Source organism: Tripterygium wilfordii, chromosome 21, assembly GCF_013401445.1.
Source record: "Tripterygium wilfordii isolate XIE 37 chromosome 21, ASM1340144v1, whole genome shotgun sequence".
Classification (NCBI taxonomy): domain Eukaryota; kingdom Viridiplantae; phylum Streptophyta; class Magnoliopsida; order Celastrales; family Celastraceae; genus Tripterygium; species Tripterygium wilfordii.
In genome coordinates, this window is record NC_052252.1 from 13,838,065 (window position 1) to 13,859,792 (window position 21,728).

General features: G+C 37.4%; 2 protein-coding genes and 1 pseudogene across 4 annotated transcripts; all 3 read right to left on the minus strand.

The window, feature by feature from the left end:
- Positions 1–1,706: 1,706 nt before the first annotated feature.
- Positions 1,707–6,166, minus strand: LOC119988819 (cysteine-rich receptor-like protein kinase 10). Of its 3 annotated transcripts, XM_038834008.1 has the most exons (9): positions 5,546–6,166; positions 4,747–5,031; positions 4,253–4,648; positions 3,841–3,969; positions 3,551–3,684; positions 3,252–3,462; positions 2,619–2,856; positions 2,321–2,471; positions 1,707–2,233 (listed from the first exon to the last, which is right to left on the minus strand). In XM_038834008.1, exons 1-9 carry the CDS (start codon positions 5,583–5,585, stop codon positions 1,886–1,888), a joined length of 1,932 nt encoding a protein of 643 aa, XP_038689936.1. In that variant the 5' UTR covers positions 5,586–6,166; the 3' UTR covers positions 1,707–1,885. The 3 variants fall into 3 exon arrangements, with proteins under 3 accessions (XP_038689936.1, XP_038689935.1, XP_038689937.1); XM_038834007.1 differs by lacking the exon at positions 5,546–6,166 and having other exon boundaries at positions 4,253–5,116; XM_038834009.1 differs by lacking the exons at positions 4,253–4,648; positions 4,747–5,031; positions 5,546–6,166 and having other exon boundaries at positions 3,551–3,725; positions 3,841–3,858.
- Positions 6,167–15,107: 8,941 nt separating this feature from the next.
- On the minus strand, positions 15,108–16,664 carry LOC119988827. Its single transcript, XM_038834024.1, has 2 exons — positions 16,526–16,664; positions 15,108–16,342 (listed from the first exon to the last, which is right to left on the minus strand). The coding sequence occupies exons 1-2, from the start codon at positions 16,563–16,565 to the stop codon at positions 15,747–15,749; spliced, it is 636 nt and encodes a 211-aa protein (XP_038689952.1). The 5' UTR covers positions 16,566–16,664; the 3' UTR covers positions 15,108–15,746.
- A 172-nt stretch (positions 16,665–16,836) lies between these two features.
- On the minus strand, positions 16,837–20,022 carry LOC119988837 (annotated as a pseudogene).
- Positions 20,023–21,728: the final 1,706 nt, after the last annotated feature.

Consider the following 21,728-nt stretch of genomic DNA (forward strand, 5'->3'; position numbering starts at 1 on the left):
TGACAACAAGTCACCTTGGACCAAATAAAACCATATGTTCGGCTCCGTTTGATAGAGTGGTGGTATTGATTTTCAACGTTAATAGGTAAGTTGTGAAAAAAAAAAACTGAGTTTAAAACTGTGAAATAAGCCGTAAGATGTTTGATAAAGCTGTTAACTGTTGTTAGCGGTTAAGTTGTGTAAAATAAATTTTGCTTTTCTTTTTCTCATTTTAATTATATTTTAATTTAAATATTAATTATTATAATTACAAATGAATAAATATTAAAAATAAATTTAATTAATTAAGTTTAATTTAATATTTAAATAAGTTTGTAATTTAATAAATATACTACATTATTTAATTTTATATTTAAATAATTTTATATTAATAAAAAATGTTAAGATATAAGAATTATTAATGTATTATTAAGAATTATAAATTTATAAGTATTATTAATTTATTATCAAGAATTATTAATTTCAATGTATAATAATTAGTTGTAAATAAGGTGGGGCCCAATGAAAAGCAAGTGTATCCATCCATTTTCAATAGATTTTAACCATAAAGTAGGTGGGCCCAATTAAAAAAAATTTTAAAAAAAAAACAGAAGTTGAATGGCCTGGAAAAAGCTCCAAGTTAGAGCAATTTCAAGTAGGGCGTTACCGCGTATTGTGGGTCGTAACGCCCAGCGGTTGAGGGATGTTTGGTGGGGTGATTGGGCAAAGTGATATCGCTAGCGGTACCATTTTGCCCAATGCCCCACCAAACAGGCACGTTATTGCGTGTTCTTTGTCTTTAATGAGAATCTCACATCGGAAGATGACAACCTGAGTTTTCAATAGAGTATTATGACCAAATTTGTAATGTTAGATCTGACCCTCCATCCCATGTGATAGGTATTGATCATTGATACTCTCGTTGAGAGAAGCACCTGCTTAAGAGCATACTCGTGGGCTGATACTATCATAGGCGAGTCTATCCCAGAGCTCATTCCTTGTCGAGTTTGGTTAGTAGACAGTGACTCATATCCATTGTGGGCTTATGGTCGAAATGGTATAGCCTGTGCCATGCACGAGGACGTGCATGCTCCCAGGAAGAGGATTGATAAGAACTTCACATCGGAAGATGATGGGTTTGAAGTCTTTCTCATCGGAAGATGGTTGGTGGGGAGAAAAAGAAAAGGTCGTTCAAGTAACTTGGAAAAACCCTTATCCACTGGATTGGCTAAGTGGACCGACGATCGAAATGGTATAGCCCGTGCCATGCACAAGGATGTGCATGCTCCCAGGGAGAGGATTAATGAGAATCTCACATTGAAAGATGGTGGGTGAGAATTAATGAGAATCTCACATCGGAAGATAGTGGGTTTGGATTCTTTCCCATATAAAGATGGTGGGTGATTTCAAGTCTAGCTTATAATGGAGGGTGGGGATTGATGAAAATCTCATATCGGAAGATGGTGAGTTTGGATTCTTTCTCATCGGAAGATGGTGGATGGTTTAGAGTCTAGCTTATAAGGGATGATAAACCTTATATTGATAACCTAAGTTTTCAATGGAGAATTAGACTCAAACTTTTGATGTTAGACTTGGATCCACATCCCAGTGTAGCAGGTATTTATCCGTCTTTGTAGACACAATTCATGCCATTTATCTCTGGACATACAACGCTAGAGTCAAAGACAGACCCTTTGGCCTATTCAAAACCATATGCGAGGAACATAGCTTTGAGATTTGAGATTGCTATGAAAGAGAAAGTCCATGTTGTTTCTTCTTTAGAGAACGAAAACAAAATAAAAACAGAATCTTTGCAAATATGACATAGCAGTCGTGTGATAAGGAAACTCCATACTTAGATATCCTAATTTTTGCAGTTTGTTACATATCATGGAAGTGCCATAAGCTATCTGGGATACAGCTCTGTAATTGGATCCTCATTTGCCAATGGTGGAGCGATTTCTGGCTGGCTTTTGTTAGACTCTGTTATCCTTGATTTGGAATCTCGCGAGGATGACATGTCGGATTCAATGCTTCTATTCATGAAGAACGCTGGTTCTGAGGGTACTGAAAGACTGAGTGAGTAGCTATTAAGCATTAGAACAACTGAGGCCATAGTTGGTCGGTCGGCTACATTTTCTTGAACACAGAGCAATCCAATGTGGATGCATCTCAACATTTCATTCCTTGACCCTGCACCTGTTGTGGGATCTATTAGATTCAAAGCTGCCCCTTCCCTCCAATTTCTCCAAGCCTGCAATAGTTAGTTGGGAATGCCTTAATTCTACTGAATTTAAATGAAAGACATGGAGGACATATATCTGTAGATTTTGATACTTACATAGCTTAAAAGGTCCTCAGTGATCTCACCATTTTGGAAGCAATTATTTTTCCGACCACTCACAATCTCGAGAACTAGGACCCCAAAACTGAAAACATCTGACTTAACTGAGAAGTGTCCGTTCATCGCATACTCTGGAGCCATATATCCACTACAAGTATATATCAATAACATCAATTTCATATTTTCACACCAATACCCAGATAATGCAAACTGCGTGTGCTCAAATTATTTGATTTTTCTTGTTTATATGATTTAGTTAAATCTCAAAATTAGAAGATCACAACAGATTACTTACTAGGTTCCAACAATTCTACTCGTATCTCCTTGAGTTTGGTCCATTGCAAACAATCTTGCCATGCCAAAATCAGAAATTTTTGGGTTCATCTCTGCATCTAGCAAAATGTTGCTAGCCTTGAGATCGCGATGAATAATACGTATACGAGAATCTTCATGAAGGTAAAGAAGTCCTCGTGCAATTCCTCTTATGATTTTGTAGCGCTTTTCCCAGTCTAAATTTATGCGTTTGATGCGATCTACATAATCATAAAATTATCAAATAAAACTGAAACTAATGGGGAAAACAGAACAGCTACTTAAGCTTTCTTCTAATAGTGTGTTTGGATTCAAAGATTTGAGGAGAGGTGAGGGGAAGGGAAAGAGAATTTCCTTCTAATTCCCTTATTTGGAAAATTTATAAAAAATCAAGGAGAGGGTTTTGAAGAGGATTGGGATAAAGATTTCATTAAAGGGAGAGATTTGGAAAGAATTAGGGGGAAGATTCCCTTCCCTTACCCCCAAATCCCTCAATCCAAACACACTATTAGTGTTTTCATATGTCATTATTATCTAAAGCATGTTTTGCATATGATAACAAAACTGCCATCAATAAATAATATGTAAAACGTTTCAAATAGTCTGTAACTTATACCAAATAGGAAGTGATCAAGGCTTGCATTAGGAACGAACTCATAGATGAGAAGCCTTTCGTGTCCATCTAAGCAAAAGCCAAGAAGCCTCACTAAATTCCTGTGTTGAAGCTTGGCCACCAAGACGACTTCATTTTTAAATTCTAGATCTCCCTGTCCAGAATCCCTAGACAGTCTTTTTACAGCTACTTCTTGTCCATTAGGAAGCCTACCCTGAGATGAATGAAGGAAAACATATGTGAAGTAATTATTGTAACTCGTGAAGATGGGATCAAATCATATGGTTTTCCCTCAATATTACCTTATAAACAGCACCAAAGCCACCTTGTCCGAGCTTATTGGCATCGGAAAAGTTGTTTGTTGCAACTCTAATGGTGCCAAAATCATATTGCAAGGAGTCGGCGCTTCTAATCTCACTCACACCTTCAACCGCAGCTTGATAGGTGGAATGTAAAAAAAAATAAAATAAAGGCATACTAAACTAATTAGCAAAGCTTGAACGAATGTGATCATAACATAATTTTACTTGTCTCAAAACAACTTCGAAGAATTGCTATATGTAAAAAAACAGAGGCAAAGAACATAACTTACGTTCGATTTTCTTTTTTGACTTTCTCACTCTTAAAAAGATGCAGATGCAGACACAGATAATAATAATTGCAGGAACGGTGGTTGAAATAACTACAATGATGGTGGTATTAGATGCACTACCCTTGCCCTCTGCAAAACAGAGTAAAGCATTCTAATTAAGGATGAAAGCCAGAAATTCGTGGAAACTATCAAGATTAGAGTTCAAGAAACTAACAGATAGTATAATTAAGCTAGAAATTAAGACATAGTAGGGGTATAAATTCAAACCTTTCTCATCATTTTAACGGTACCACTTATGTGAAAATCGATATCAACAACATAGCTGGGTTTCTATTATATTACACAAGAGGGAAAAGGTGGACTAAGAATCACACCATGCTCAATACAATTGTAGGCAAAGTTGTGCTGTTACCTTGTGATGGTGTTGTATTAGTTGATGGGGGTGAGAGAGATGCTGGGATTGGAGGTGGTGGGGGAGATGCTGGTGGTGGTGGTGATGCAACCGTTGTGCTCGCTGAGGGGTCATAGAAGCGCTCAACCTCAAACCTGAAATTGCAGCTTGGCCCAATGACCCTCCCCCCTCTTTTTCCTTCGCAACAATCTGGTATATTTCCAAAATTCCTGACAAGGCAGTCGTTACAGTCCGACTCAGACAAATCAGGAGTACATTGGGCAAGGGCATAAATTGTTTGGAAATCTGGAGCTGTTGCATTTGCTGCGGCAAACTTGCGAAGGGGACCACCTGATGCAGCCATGCTTCTTAGACTAGTTAACAAGCCACTCAGGGCCTGATTAAATCCATCCACGTCTGATACATTATTGATATTCCACATATAAAAAGTATTACCAGTTTCCATGGTTCCGAAGATGGAGCGATTAGAATAACGAAACATGCAATAATCGTACCATATAATTGCTTCTTTCTGGTTAGGACATAGCCTCTTGAGCTCAATAGTAGCATTACTGATGCAACTAAGACAATCATTCGGCTTAGCATCTCCCCTACACAGTGCGATTGCATTAACGGTATCAGAATTGTTGCCCGCAGACAAGTTGTAGAAGCCATAATCGTTTTCTTCATTAGAAACAGAGGAAAGGACCCGTTCAAGATTTGCCTGGTACGTACTGTTTGCAGTATAGTTGGCTTTATCATACAAACAGAAGTGAAACAAGGGATCTGCCTCAGTAATTCTGAAGAAAATGAAGTGTATGAGAATCAGAATACCAAAATGCATTCCTGAAAAAGAAAAGCCCATGGTTTTTGGCAGGAAGTCTAGTCCTAGAAGTGTATAAAATACTTGGTGGGGAAGATGTAATTTATTCAATTCAATACATTGACCAAAGACCTAATAATAAAGTTTCTCATTCGTAAGCCATGGAAATTAACCAACTTGGGTAGGTTGGCGACGTGGGCAAATATTGTGAATAAATATTCAACCACCACAGAAGTCCGAAATGGATGACATTTTCTAGGCTTAGTAGAATGTAATAATACATTGATTGAAGACCAGTCTGGTCTGTGGATAAAGTAAGCGTCTGATGGATACATGAGTAGTTGAGGACAAATGAGGAAATTTAAAAGAGACTTCCTATTTTCCATGGAAATTTCTACAGATACCAAACACGCAACATTTTTCATTGTTTGACTTGTTTTGAGTAAAGCAAACGAAAGTTATTATTTACTCAAGAAATATGATACACTTACGTGGCTCTTGAATTCTGCCGTCGGAGTTGAAGACTGCCATAGATTTCAATTATTCGCGCTCAATTGCCCGGACCTCTGTTTGCATTCACGCGGGACTCCTCGCTTCGGTGGTCCGAAATGACGGGCGAGATCCTCTTCGCCCACAACTGGCCGCGCGCAACTTGCTCTCCACGAAGGCACACGACCAGAAGCATGTGATCTTGGAAAGCGAGTCCACCGTTATCATCACTGCCATCCGGATTCCCGGAACGGCGGAACCCTATTCTGGTCTTTAACGGTCAATTAAACCCAAAATGCAGAGCTGCCAGAGCATGGATGAAGTGGGCTTTCAACTTTCAAGGTTTGGATAGCCCACGAGTTGGATAAATAAGGATTGATGAAGTAGGCCTCCATTAAAGTCAACCGCTCAGCTAACATCCAAGCCTCATGAGTTACATAAATGGGCTGAGAAGGGGGGAAGACCGGCCCTATTCCAATCACTCATTTTGTAGTAACACGACATAACTGATCGTGGTTGTCATGCTTACGCAGTATTTGTCATAACATATACAGTGTTGTAATTTCAACCTTCCCAGAAAACACAGACAATAGAACAAAGTAAACAGAGTAATCAAAAACAGGGAGAAAGAAGAAGAGCATGAGATTTACTTTGTTCGAAAAAAGTGTTTACCTCCATGGAGTTTATAGTTGTTTTTACTATGAGAAATGCAATGTGTACAATCAAGTTAGGGTTTCCCTTTTATAACCAATTACCTGGGTACTCAAAAATATAATTATACCCCTATACTTGATTAGTACGCTTCCGCTTCCTTGTCATACCATTTCTCTTTTTCTAAAGCTTTCAAGTTTAAAGTAATTCTTTTAATGTGAAACACTTTATTTAGAGGTGGCAAAAAGGGGGTTCCGAGTCAGTTTTGGGTCGGATAACATCACTTGTTTATGAAATGTTTATATGTTCAGATCCTAACCTGGATTGAATTTCTAGCGTACTTAATTTACCAAACTTGAATTGGTTTAAATCCAGACGAGTAAATGTCCGGACAAGATTTATGTGTTTGGACCCGAATCTGATTTTAAATCAGATAAAAATCTTGTGTTTGTACCCGGATTTCGAACATATTACTTATGTCCAAACTTCATTTACTTCGGGTCCAAAAAATTCGATCATTCGAACAAGAGTTTTTCCAACCCTAACTTTATTTAACACATGGGAACCATCAGTTCCAAACCTCAAATGAAACAGAAAGTTCTCTGTTCAAAACAGAACAACATCAAATCTGCTATGCCTTGTCTTGCGAGACAACTTCAAGCAATCTGTAGCATAAGCACAAATAGACTACAAGCTTGATTAACACATCAAGATAATCTCTTTCAAATTCAGACAAACAACATCGAACACAGAGACCCACCTTTTTCATACCAACAACTACACAAACCAAGAATAAGACAATACTAGATTTTTGCTTCTAGATTATGCTTATCTGGCATCACTACAAACACGTAATAAAAAACATTAAAGCCATATGACATGGCAGTCAACAAGCAAAGATAAAACATGATACTTGGTCAACATGAACCAAGTCAACACAGATAAACAATAAAGACAGCTTTATGTCTCAGACCCAACAAAAACCAAGTACAATTGATTAAAAACACAATTTGCTTCAAGACCACATCAATTTCTAATGCAAAATCAAATTGCTTCGACTTTATTTTACTTGGCAGTTGATTCTTGAACCAACGCATCTCCCATATTGAGCATCACAAACAGAGTACTGAAACCAAAGTGATGACAGCTATAAAGCCATTGCTTCCCTTCCCTGGAAAACCATAAATGAATCAAATTAGAGCATGATTACTGTTGAATAAGTACTCTAGCGGTAACTCTTTATATATATATATATATATATATATATATATATATATATATATATATATATATATATATATATATTAGACAATTATTGTGTAACTTGTTATGTCCACATATATAAAAACTTGACAAATATGTTTTACCTTTTGTAGTCACTGCGTTCATCGGCGGAGGAGGAGAAACCAGTGTTGGTGGTGGAGGAGAAGAAACTGGTGTTGGTGAGGGTGTCGATGGAGACGGCGGATAAGCTGCAGTTGAGTAGTAGAATTGATCTTTCTTGTACCTAAAGTGGCAGCTTGGACCTATAACTCTCCCACCTTGCCTCCCATCACAACATTGTGGGAGCAAATTAATGGAAAGTCAAAAACGAGCAAGAGGTTTTATGGAGAGAAGACTGGTATCACTTTGCAGGAGACATAACGTTTGTCGTCAAACCCGTTGTTCAACTTCCATTAAAGTAAGCGTGGATATGGGCTTAGCATTGTCAATAAACTCAGCATGGATATGGGCTTGGCACTGTCAATTTACATAAATTATCGAGTACCCCAACTGGTAAACCTCGCTGGTCCAGAAACACAAAAACAGAGCCCAAATTATTTTTTTCCCCGATGATCGAAGTTAATACTGCCAGCAGAGGAAAGTACTATTATATCCTTTGGTTTGCTTTAACATTGATAACAAGGTCATTAACCAAGGTCAAGATCGACAATTCAAAAACCTATCTGCCTTCCAAAGCCCTTTTATCTTTCGTCTTCCTTAAACTTTCCCACATGAATAATCTTCGCGGCCAACAAAACTCTGGAAAGGCTATGAAAAATCTCATGATGTAGGGTGAGCAAAGTCATCATTTCTCTTTTGCTAAGAAAACTCGAAAGTTTTTGCAAGGCGGGAGGCATATTATCGGTATTACCACAACAAAAAATTACCACAATATTGCCTATTATTTAACATTAGCCAATATTTGAAGATTATATATGTTAATTGCAAACATGGTTGGTGAATATTTGGCCGTTGTGTTTGGGCTGTGTGCTTATGGTGATACATCTTTTGACTGTCACAATCGGGGCCACGACGCGGATCGGCGTTGGATGATGAAAAACGTTTAGAGTCGTCACCAATTGATTTAAAGTGCAATTGGACACCGAAAAGACATGCGAACCAGAGAAAAAAAGGTACATGGATCGATTAAGTGTGGGGAAGGTGTTAGGCACCCCACAACTCCCGTTTGAAAACGATTACCCGGATTAATTTAATGGCTATCTTATGGAAACTTGCTCTTTGCAAGATATGATTGCTTTGAGAAAAATTTGTATGAAAAATACTATTATGATAGTTTTGAAAAAAGATTTGTAAGAATACTATCAACTTATGATAGTATTTAAAAAAAAAGTTTGTAATATTACTATCAACTTTTGATAGGTTTAATTAAAATACACTACCAACTTTTGGTAGGTTTAATTTTAAATACCAACTTATGGTGTAAATGATAAAATTAAATGTCCTACCAACTTTTGGTAGGTTTAATTTTCAATACCAACTTATGGTATAAATGATAAAATGCCCTACCAACTTTTGGTAGGTTTAATTTTAAATATCAACTTATGGTATAAATGATTATTTGGAAAAGTATCATTTATAAATTTAATCTATTATTGCCAACTTATGAAAAATTCATAAATAAAATTAGATAAGATCCATAATTCAAATAAAGAAAACCAACTTATGATTTTCTTAATTGAAATAATCTATATTCAATTTTGAGCCTATACATTCATAATCCACACTTGTACAAATAATTCAAATAATAAATATCGAAATTATACAAGCCAACATGAATAAAATAAATTACACAATATGGGGGCCAAATATACACAAATTGTAACAAACCAAACAAAATTCTGAAATTGCTCAAGCTTCCATCAATTCTGGTCCAAATAATATCCAACTTGATCCAAATGGAACCAAACCCGATCCACACTCAAAAAAATCAAAAATGGGGTCAAAATTGGGATCAAATGCCATAGAAATTCAAATCAAATTAAATCCATATACATTATAAACGTATAAACACACATATACAAGCATACAAACTGGCATATATATATATATATATATATATATATATATATATATATATATATATATTAGGCATCTCAATAAAAATCAAGATATCCAAATCACATGCTAGCATAACGAAGAAACGGATATAGCAAGGTTAGCTATCAGCACCAGCAAGCAAACGCACATGGACTAAATCTCGTTCAAATCGACCATGTATCCACAAACTACATACAACTAGTATAACCTCAAACATGGGCGGGCATATACCACGAACTCAAACAGAACACAGTCAAGATATCAGCTACTTGGAGGAGTAAGAACATAGGGGACGAACAACTCCATGGAAACAGGACCTTGAAGCACTGAAACCCTTTTCCTCCTATTTCTTCTCTGATTTTTTTCAGCTGCTCTCCATTCACTGCAGTTATCACTTGCTCTTTGCCCAGTATCGAGACAGTAAGATTTTCCACCTCAGCCATCACAGTTTCAATGCACTGTTGGAGGCCCTTATAAGCGGCCCCCTCTGCACTGGACAGTGGACATGGCAGTTGCCATTTCTTCACATGAAGCAGCATGTGCACCGTCAACAGGTAACAAGAGGCGAGATTTAGAATTTGCAAAGTATTGCTGAACAATAGCCACACTACTACCACAACGTTGTAAAGCAACCACAAAAGATCGAAAACTGTTTTCACCAGCAGCAGCCGCTGCTTCTGCAGCAGAAGCAACTGCGGCAGCCACCCTTCTACTGACACTTGTTCCCAGCACAAACCTTTCCCTTAGAGCTGTAGCTTCAGTTAGGCTGTCTCCAGCTCTTTCGAGGCCTCCTGTAAGATATTGACTAACTTGGTCTAGTAAGCAAGTGAACACAGATTTTACATTGGCTGCCAGAGTAGTAGGTTCAGATGAAAACAAAGTGCCTCTTGATATTTAATAGGCGAGACCATGAGCACCAGAGAACAAAAGTTGAGACCAAAATCGCTGTCACCTTCCGTGGGGATCCTCCACCATCTCTCAAATCCCTTTTTTGTTTTCTTATTCCATTTTTGGTTTTGTTTTTTTCTCTCCTGTTATCTTTTTTTTATCATTCCACTTGTGCGGCTGCCTTCGTCCCTCTCGTTTTCTTTCTTTCCATTTTGCTCTCTCCCCTAGTACTCCCACTTTCTCCACTATTATCGGCCACCCCCTTTTTTTTGTTTTTTTCTCTTTTTTTTTCTCCCTTTATTTTCTTCTTTTCCAAAACCCAAAGCCTCTTTTTCTTTTCTTTCTCCGGTCATTCAACAAAGTTAGGATATCTTTTACCACCACTTCCCGGTTCAACTTCACAAAAGAAAAACAATTTCTTATGGGAAAGAATGGAATCCGATTCATTATCAACAAAATCCCTTCTTTTTTCTTTCTTTTCTTTTTTTTCCTTACTTTCCCTTTTCCTTTTATTATTATTATTTTTTACTTTATATTATTTTTTTTATTTTTTATTTTTGAATTTTTAATTAATTTTTCTTTCTGACCTACACTGACCATGATAGTTCCTTAACTAAGCTTTGGGCCCAGCTACCTCGAAACCCAATAATGAACATCATACAACTGATATATTATTTCAAATCTTTCAAATTTTCAATCACCATTGCATGAAAAAACAACTTATGTGTTGCCCATTCAACAAAATCTATTTACAATACCAAAACAACTTATACAACTTCTATAATTTTTCCCATGCACTTTGGACAACAACAACCCGTCGCAAAGCGCGGGTTGCTTGCTTGTAAGTTAATACAAGGAAAGTCAAATACAACAAGCTTAAGTTACCAAAAATAACACAAGTCATTGCAAACCTCACTACAACTTAGCACTCCTCCTTGAGGTGAAGCCTTGACACACCAAGCTTGAACTTCAACACTTCAAATCTGCCTTTGGGCAGTGCCTTAGTCAAAATATCAGCAAGTTGATCCTCAGAATTGCAGTGCATCAATTTAAATTCATCTTCTTTCACAGCTTCCCTAATAGCATGGTATTTAACTCTAATGTGATTGGTTTTCCAATGCTAAACAGGGTTTTCAGTTATTGCAATGGCTGATTTGTTATCACAATGGATAACAGTAGCACTTTCTTGCTTATGTCCTAAGTCACACAACAGTTTCCTCAACCAAATTGCATGATTTGCTCATGCTGCACTTGAATATACTCAGCTTCAGCATTGGATTGAGCAACCACAGTCTGCTTCTTTGAACTCCAAGAAAACACATTAGTTCCTAGGCAAAAAACATACCCTGAAGTGCTGTTCATATCATCTGCACTCCCTGCCCAGTCACTGTCCACAAATCCCTCCAAACTGTAGTTATCATCCCTGGCATACCACAAACCATGATCAACAATCCCCTTCAAGTACCTCAATACCCTTTTGGCAACTCCAGAGTGTACTCGACTTGGAGATTTCATAAAACTGGATAATAAACTTGGAGCAAACATTAAATTGGGCCTAGTAGCAGTCAAATAAAACAAACCGTCTACCAAGCTTCTATAAGAAGATGGATCAACCTTATCTTCACCATCATCATTAGATAACTTTTTAGTCACTACCAAAGGAGTTGCAACTGACTTGCACTTTTCCATATTAAATTTTTTCAGAATATCATTAGCATACTTCCTTTGTGATAGGAAGATGCCCTCATCACATTGTTGAACGTCCATGCCAAGGAAATAAGTCATCTCACCAAGATATGACATTTCAAATTTCTCCATCATCAATGATTTAAAGGCTTGCACAGAAGCCAAATTTTTTCCTGTCACAAGGAAATCATCCACATACAGAGAAACAATCAAGTGATCATCACCATACCTCACATAAAGGGTTGGTTCATTATCACTCCTCCTGAAGCCATATTGTAGAAGGTAGGAATCAATTTTTGTGTACCAAGCCCTAGGAGTTTGCTTGAGGCCATACAAGGCCTTGTGAAGCTTGTACACTTTTGATGTGCCAAATATATACATACATTTGTGCATCCTTTACACATAAGCTCATCACATTTTGAGTTGATTAAGAGTTAATATTGCCTAAGAAAGCTATAATTGCATATTGTAGGTGTTAAGGCAAGAAAGGGAGGAAAAGAGTGCAATATGAAGATTTGGAGCCCAAGACTGATTTTCGATCGATCGGCCCTATTCCCGATCGATCGGACCTGCCAAAACACCTAAAAAATAGTGGAGACAGATTGTATTTCCGATCGATCGGAGTACTATTCAAAGCACACCGTAGTTTCGGGAAAAAGATTCGAATTCACGTGTTTCTAAGCCAAAACGACCCCAACTTGTTTTGGAAACGACATAAGAGTTTGGAGAAGTATAAAAGGGCATAAGATAGGGTTTTGGGGGAGGCCTGGAGCTGGATTTCGTGCTACCTCCATTGGAGAGCTTGGAGGCCACCATTGGAGCTTGGAGAAGAAGAGGTTCTACAAGGAGGTTTTCTCTCTCCTTTTCTATCCTAGTTTCTATGGTTGATTTCCTTTGTTTAATGATGTATTTTGCTTCCATGAGTGGCTAGATTTCCTACTAGGGTCTTAATGTAACCAAACCTTGAAGATTCAATAAACTTGATTTCCTTATTTCTTGATTTCTCTTTCTCTCTTGATTGTCTATGGGTGTGATTAATGCTTTTGAGTGTTTGGCCATCATTCAATTGATTTGCTGCCTAGATTGAGACCGGAAGGAGATATCTAGGGTTTGCCTCAAGCCATAGATGACATAATATAGGTTTGTGACTTATGCAATCGCTAAATGGTTTCCATAGTTCGTAATGGGTTTTTGATATATTAATCCGATTGTTAGGAATAACAGGGATTTGTATTGAAAATACGTTTGATGTATCTAGGAATAGAACATTGAATAGGTTGAGAAATCGATTGTCATTATTGAGAGATGAATTAGGAATTAAGGGATTAAGAGAATTGAATTGGATAGGTGAGGTGAAGTTAAGTACCCTAGTGCTTTCCATCCTTGTTTTTATATTTGTGTTTGATTTGTTTTTGTTCTTTTTAATTAATTTAGTCAAAATCAAAACCGATCGCTAATCCTTTTCTCCAATTTACATAATTGTAGCTTGTTTGACATTGATTTCTTTTGCCAACACATCCCTAGTGGAAACGATAATTTACTCATCTTTATATTACTTGTGCGATTTGTGCGCTTGCAATTAAATCCATATCAACTTTATCTTCACAACCAGCAACTTCAAAACCTTTAGGTTGCTGCACACATATATTTTCTTCAAGTTCACCATTTAGAAATGTAGATTTCACATCTAAATGGTAAATCTTCCAACCACATTGAGCTGCCAATGCTACCAACAGCTTCACTGTATCATGCATTGCTATTGGTGTAAAAGTGTCCTCAGAATCAACTCCTGCAAGTTGAGAATAACCTTTCACAACCAGCTTAGCCTTGTACTTAAACACAGTACCATCAGGATGCAATTTGGTCTTATAGACCCATTTCACACCAATCACATACTGATTTTCTGGTTTATCAATGAGTTCCCAAGTATGATTTTTATTAATCATACTTAGTTCCTCCTTCATGGCTTGGTTCCACTCCTTGTATTGTGATGCTTCAGAATAGCTTGAAGGCTTCACAATTGCTACACAACATCTCTCACAAACATTAGCAAGAGACTTGTGCTTAACAAAACTTCTATCTTCATCATAATCAACTTCAGCTATTGAACCAGGCACTTCAGAAACAACCCCAATAGGCACACTTTCTAGCTGCACCCCTGCAACGTTCTAAACTGTTTGCTTTTCCCAATCCCAGTAAGCATATTCATCAAACACAACATCTCTGCTAACCAGAATTTTCTTGGTCTCCACATTATATAATCTGTAACCTTTTGATTGAGAGGCATATCTCAAAAATATACATAAATCAGATTTCTTATCCAGCTTGCTCCTTTTCTGTGATGGAACATGTGAATAACATATTGAGCCAAAGACTCTCAAATGCTTAGTTGAAGGCTTCATCCCTGACCAAGCCTCAATAGGTGTCATCTCCTTAACAGATTTTGTTGGTAATCTATTAAGAAGATACACTGCTGTGTAAACAGGTTCAGCCCAAAAAATCTTAGGCAATTTCTTCTCTAAAAGCATACACTTGGCCATTTCCATCACTGTTCTATTCTTCCCCTCAGAGACACCATTTTGCTGAGGAGTGTAGCTCACAGTAAGCTGATGTCCAATCCCAACATCCTCACAAAACTGGTTGAAAGCCTCTGAAGTATATTCTTTCCCATTGTCTGACCTAATGGTCTTTATCTTCATACCACTCTGTGATTCCACAAGACTTCTAAACTTTTTAAATACTGAAAACACCTGAGCCTTACTGCTGATGAAGTAGACCCAACATATTCTAGTGAAATCATCAATGAACAACACAAAATATTTATTCTAACTATGGGAAGGAACACTCATTGGTCCACAAACATCAATGTGGATCAATTCAAGCTTCTTACTAGTTCTCCAAGCTGAATTAGAAGGAAATGTTTGTCTATGCTACTTACCAAACTGACAAGTACCACACACATCCTATTCCACATACACATTTGACAAATCCCTAATCAAACCACCATCAACTGCAGCCTTGAAAGAGCTCAAATTGAAGTGCCCATATCTATTATGCGATAAACCATAATCATCTCTTTTCACATTAAGTGCAGAATGTTTTACAGAGTTGGAAAGCAAAGTAAAAGAATTATCAACCATATTTATCTTCACAATTTCTCTACCATCAGGAACATTAATAGCGCAACAACTATCTTTAAAACACAATTCATACCCCTTTTTTCATCATCTGAGCAACACTAAGCAAATTATGCTTCAATTGTGGTACAAGTAAAATATTTGGAATGAGCTTTGTACCTTGCTTAGTATTGATAGGAACTGAGCCTTTGCCTTCTGCCTCTACAATCTCGCCATTAGCCAATTTGACTATGGTCTTCACAAACTTATCCAAGGTAGAAAACATGTCAATATCCTTTGTCATATGACTTGTACAACCACTATCAACCACCCATGTATTCTGCCCAGGGTTCTGTGAAGCATCTACATCCATGAACAAATGATCATTATGCTTTCCTTGATGTTCATTAGAAAAGTTAGCTTCCTGAGAAGTTGAACCTCCACCTCCACCTCCAAATTCTTCTTGATTCTGCTTCATCTTGCAGTACTTTTCAATATGACCAAGCTTCTTACAATATCTACACTGAGGCCTGCCATATTTCTACCAACAAGTCTTCTCAAGATGATTAGTCTTGCTACAGTGTGGACAAGGTGGAAATTTGCCCTTCTTGGATAAATCACCAGAAGCACTACCTTCTGATGACTTCCCCTTACTGCCTTTATCACCAAACTTCTTCTTCCCTTGCTTCGAATTTGAAGCTTGCTTATTCTTGTGCTTAGCCTGGAAAGCACCTTCAGTGACATCTTCTTGTCTAAAATTAGACCTCTGTTCATGAGCCTGCAATTTACTACACAATTCTGAAATGGTGAGTTTCTTCAAGTCACAGGATTCTTCAATGGCAAATACTTTAGATTTGAACCTCTCAGGCAAGTTAATCATTATCTTCTCCAGCACTTTGTGATCTTGCACTTCCTCTCCATACAATCTCATTTGATTCACAAGTTCAATCAACTTGGTAGAATAACTCTTCACTGAGTCACTCTCCTTCATCTTCAACATCTCAAATTCTCTCTTCAAAGTTAACAATCTCTGTTGTCTAACCCTCTCACTACCTTGAAATTCATCTCTCAACCTATCCCAAGCCTCCTTGGCAGATTTAACACCAACAATCCTAGGAAAAATTTCATCTGACAAAGCTGCATGAAGAAAAGTGAGAGCTTTAAAGTTTCTTTGCTTTTGTTCAGCATAATCTTTCATCTGCTGGACAGTAGGGTTTTCTGACAAGCAAGATGGATCATAACCAACCTCCATAACATCCCATCGATTATGTGCCATAAGAAAAGCTTCCATCTTTACACACCAGAAATCGAAATTCTCACCTGAGAGACCAGGAGGATAGGGCAACGAAGATGCTAACATGATCTCTGTTCACAAGTTCTTAATCTGGCACACAGGTCCCTTAAGAAAACAATGCTCAGATACCACTTGTAAGCCAAGAAAGGTTACCAACTACTACTGTTGGATCAACCTTTAACACACAAGAAATCCACCTGCAAAGCACAACCAGTAGACCTCTAGAAACTTTCCAAAAGACAAGCTCAAGCTTGACTTGTGCACAATCAAACATAGGACAAATACCAACAACAAGATGACTTTTGACAGATCAAAAAGAACGCACAAAGATCACACATAACCTTCCAAGTTGCTTTCTTAATATTTGATACAAGTACTGCTACAGACTTCGTACTCAATACAGAAGAGAAAACAAAAGACAAAGAGCATTCTAAAATAAAGGACACTTGACCCTACCAATACCACTTAAATACATAGAAGTTAATACAAGGAAAGTCAAATACAACAAGCTTAAGTTGACCAAAAATAACACAAGTCATGGCAAACCTCACTACAACTTAACAGGGAATAACATTCACAGGAGAAAGCAAGCAAAATGAAACATCCTCGCATACTTAGAAGCTTAACCATTTCTCAAAGGAAGATTTTCAGTGGTTTTGGAATATGTGTCCTGGGAACTGTAGCTGAGCGAGGATGAAATGTCAGAGAGAGCTCTGCTGTTCATAAGATTAGCAGGTTGTGAGGGTACTGGAAGAGTGAGGGAGGAGCTGGTCAACATGAGAGCAACTGAAGCCATTGTTGGTCTGTCTGCCACATTTTCTTGGACACAAAGTAAGGCCACATGGACACATCTCAACATTTCATTTCTCGACCCGGAATTTAAAGTTGAGTCTATAAGATTGGAAACAGTCTCTTCCCTCCAGTTTCTCCATGCCTGCATTAAGATTTATCAATAAGCACTTCATTAGAATAAAAAAGATTCATATTGTTTAATCTGAACAAGAAATAGTTCTTGAAAGGCTGTTTGTTCGTACAGAAGTCACAAGGTCCTCCACATTCTCCCCTATACGAAAGCAATTGTTTTTCTGGCCACTCACAATCTCAAGAACTAACACACCAAAGCTGTAGACATCGGATTTAACTGAGAATTGCCCGTGCATTGCATACTCTGGAGCCATGTATCCACTGCATATCGACATTAAGATGATCAGTATCTAGTCTTCTTATAATAAAATCTCCACTAGTTTATACTCCAAGCAATGAGTTACTTACAATGTGCCCACGATTCTATTGGTGTAGATTTGAGTTTCATCCATCTGTTCAAACAGCCTTGCCATGCCAAAATCTGCAATTTTCGGATTCATTTCTGCGTCCAACAGAACATTGCTAGCTTTGAGATCACGGTGAATGATTCGAAGCCGAGAGTCTTCATGAAGGTAAAGAAGTCCTCGAGCGATGCCTCCAATGATTTTCCAACGGCTTTCCCAATCAAGTTGCCCGCGCTTGAGGGGATCTACATGTTTCCACAAGTACATTAATCATTAAACCAAAAATAGGAATTCTGCTATTAGAGTTCATAATTTCATATCAATTCTGCAAAGTGTTTGTCCATATTCCTTTGAGATTTCCAGGACCAGAAATGAAATAGTACCAAATAAGAAGTGATCGAGGCTAGTGTTGGCCACAAACTCATAAATGAGGATTCTTTCGTCTCCTTCCAAGCAGAATCCTAGTAGCCTGACTAAATTACGATGCTGAAGCTTGACCACTAACAAAACCTCGTTCTTAAACTCCATATCTCCTTGTCCAGAACCCATCGCCAGCCTCTTCACAGCTATTTCTTGTCCATTGTAAAGTCGACCCTGAAAATGAATCAGGAATCAATCAAACGGCCTCAAGATTTTTTAGCTTTTTTCAGTTTTCATTATATTGACACTTGAAAAATTAATTGTATTGTTGGATCCTGTTTCGTTAATTACCTTGTAAACGGCACCAAATCCTCCTTGTCCGAGCTTATTAGAAAAGTCATTCGTTGCAGTTTTGATTGTACTAAAGTCGAAATGCAAAGATTCCACAACACTAATTTCATCCACAGCTGCTCAAAAGGGAAAAGATTAGCACAAATCTAATTAGAACACATTGTTTAAGCAGCACCATCACATTCAAAGCAGAGACTTTTTTTGTGGATGTAAAGTCGATTGTTTTATTTATGAATATGCATCTTAAAAAGTCATATTTTTTTGATTCATATCTGAAAGAAAAACGCAGAAAAAAAAAAGCAGGAAAAAAATTGTGCTTAACTTACGTTCATCAGTCTTCTTTGGCTTCCTCTTCCTCTGTCTTAAATAGATCCAGATGCAGAGTATAAGCACCAAAACACTAACAATTGGAACCACAATGATGATAATAGTCCTAGATGTGTTATTTTCCTTTCCTGCACAAACAGAAGATTGTACAGGCACTTGTCTGATTACGATTTCAAAGCAATCAATTTTTAATCTAGTCGCACAACCAGAAACAGAGTAAATCAACGACTCTGTTTCAAACAGAAACATGGTCTAAGAGAAAGGTTTTTCAATTACTCAAAATTTTGAAGCCAATTTAATAAATATACTATACCTCCATCAGGCAGAGTAGGAGGCGGTGAAAGGGTTTCATTTGCTGATTCATAGAAACGGTAGATCTCAAACCTTATATTACAACTCGGTCTCAAAACTCTGCCTCCTATCTTCCCAGAACAACAATCTGAGAACTGACTGCGTGCACCAACAAGACAATCACTGCATTCCTGCGCAGTTAAATCAGGAGTGCACTGCGCAAGTCCATATATGGTCTTGAAATCTGGAGCAGCAGTATCTCCAACTGCGAACTTTTGAAGATCACCCCCTTGTGTAGCTCTACTTATTAGTTCATCCAACAATGTCCTCAAACTCTGATAGAACTCATCCGCCTTCGTGGCATTATTGCTGTTCCGCATCGGAAGATAAGGACTTACTTCCATTTTACCATAAATGGACCTATTGGAGTACCGGAATAAGCACACGTCGTACCATACAATCCCCTCCTTCTGGTTCGGACAGCGTTTGGGGAGCTCAGAACTAGACACATTGAGACAATTAAGGCAAACGTCTTTACTAACATCTCCTCTACAAAGCGCAATTGCATTAACTTTATCGGAGCCGTCGCCTTCTGATACATTGTAGAACCCGCCGTTGAATTCTGCGGTTGTAGAGACAGAAGAAAGGAGGCGATTAAGGTTTGTTGAGTAGGTGCTATCGGCAGTGTAATTACCCTTGTCGTTGAAACAGTACCGAGAGAGAAAGGAAGGCTGCTGGGCTATGGTGGGAGCAAGAATATGCATCAGAATCAGAGGAAAAGCTAATAGTAATGTTGAAGAAGCCATTGCCAACCCATTCCCAACCTTTGCGTGTAGAGGTTTTAATAAAAAAAGCAATGGGTCGACCGGAGCCCTGTTGGTCTGACAATTGACACGCACAACTTGGTGGCCTATTCTGAATGATTTGTTTGAATACACCAACTTGTTGAAATACAAATATAATATTTCGATAGATGTTGCAGCATAAATTGCGTTTGGTTTGCATGGATGTTTATATTCAATATTATAGAATTCTTTTTTGGATTTGTCTGGCTAAGTGCCTAAGTCCATGATATCGGTGCAACTTCTGCGAACCTTCAATTATATTAGCTTTTGGACAATGATGGCTGAATAGTCAAAACATCTTTACATTATAAAGTGGCTGATTGCTTGCTTGAGATGGAATCCCTGGTTAATGAGATGGAAGCACTTGACAACAAGCCGCCTTGGACGCACTTGACAACAAGCCACCCTGGACCAAATAAAATCATATGTTCGGCTCAGTTTGATAGAGTGATTGTATTGATTTTTAACGTTAATAGTTAAGCTGTGAAACAAAATTGAGTTTAAAACTACGAAATAAGTCATAAGGTGTTTGATAAAGTTGTTAACTGTTATTAGCGATTAAGTTGTGTAAAATAAATTTTACTTTTCTTTTTTTCATTTTAATATTTTTTTTAATTTAAATATTAATGATTATAATTACAAATGAATAAATATTAAATGTTAAAAATAAAAATAATTAATTAATTAAGTTTAATTTAATATTTAAATAATTTTTATATTAATAAAAAATGTTAAGATATCAATTTAATATTTAAATAAGTTTGTAATTTAATAAATATACTATATTATTTAATTTTATATTTAAATAATTTATATTAATAAAAAATGTTTAGATATAAGAATTATTAATTTCAAAGTATAATAATTAGTTGTAAATAAGGTGGGCCCAATGAAAAGCAGATGGATCCATCTTAACCATAAAGTAGATGGGCCCAACTAAAATTTTTTTTTAAAAAAAAACAAAAACAGAACGGTCTCGAAAAAGCTCCAAGTTGAAGCCCTTTCAAGTAGGGCGTTACCACCCTGTTTTGTGGGTGGTAACGCCCAATGATTGAGGGATGTTTGGTGGGGTGATTGGGCAAAGCAATACCGCTAGTGGTATCGTTTTGCCCGACGCCCCACCAAACAGGCACGTTATTAAGTGTTCTTTGTCTTTGATGAGAATCTCACATTAGAAAATGATGAGTTTGAAGTCTAATTTATAAAGGAGGACAAATCTCATAATGACAATATGTGTTTTCAATAGAGTGTTATGACCGAATTTGTAATGTTAGATTTGGGTCTCCATCCTGTGTAATAGGTATTCATCATTGATGCTCTCGTTGGGAGAAGCACCTACTTGCGGGCATGCACGTGGGCTGATACTATCGTAGGCTAGCTTATCCTAGAACCCATCCCTTGTCAAGTTGTGTTAGCAGACAGTCAGTCATATCCATTGTGGGCAGATTGAAAAAGAGAAAATTATCGTAACTAAAGAAAAAAGAAAAATGTCGTTCAAGTAATTGGGAAAAGCCCCATTGAATTGTCTAATTGGGCCGACGGTTGAAATGGTATAGCCCGTGCCATGCACGAGGACGTGCATGCACCTTGGAAGAGGATTGATAAGAATCTCACATCGAAAGATGATGGGTTTGAAGTATTTCTCATCGGAAGATGGTGGGTGGGGAGAAAAAGAAAAGGTCGTTCAAGTAACTTGAAAAAACCTTTATCCATTGGATTGGCTAAGTGGGCCGGTGGTCGAAATGGTATAACCCGTGCCATGCACGAGGATCTGCATGCTCTCAGGG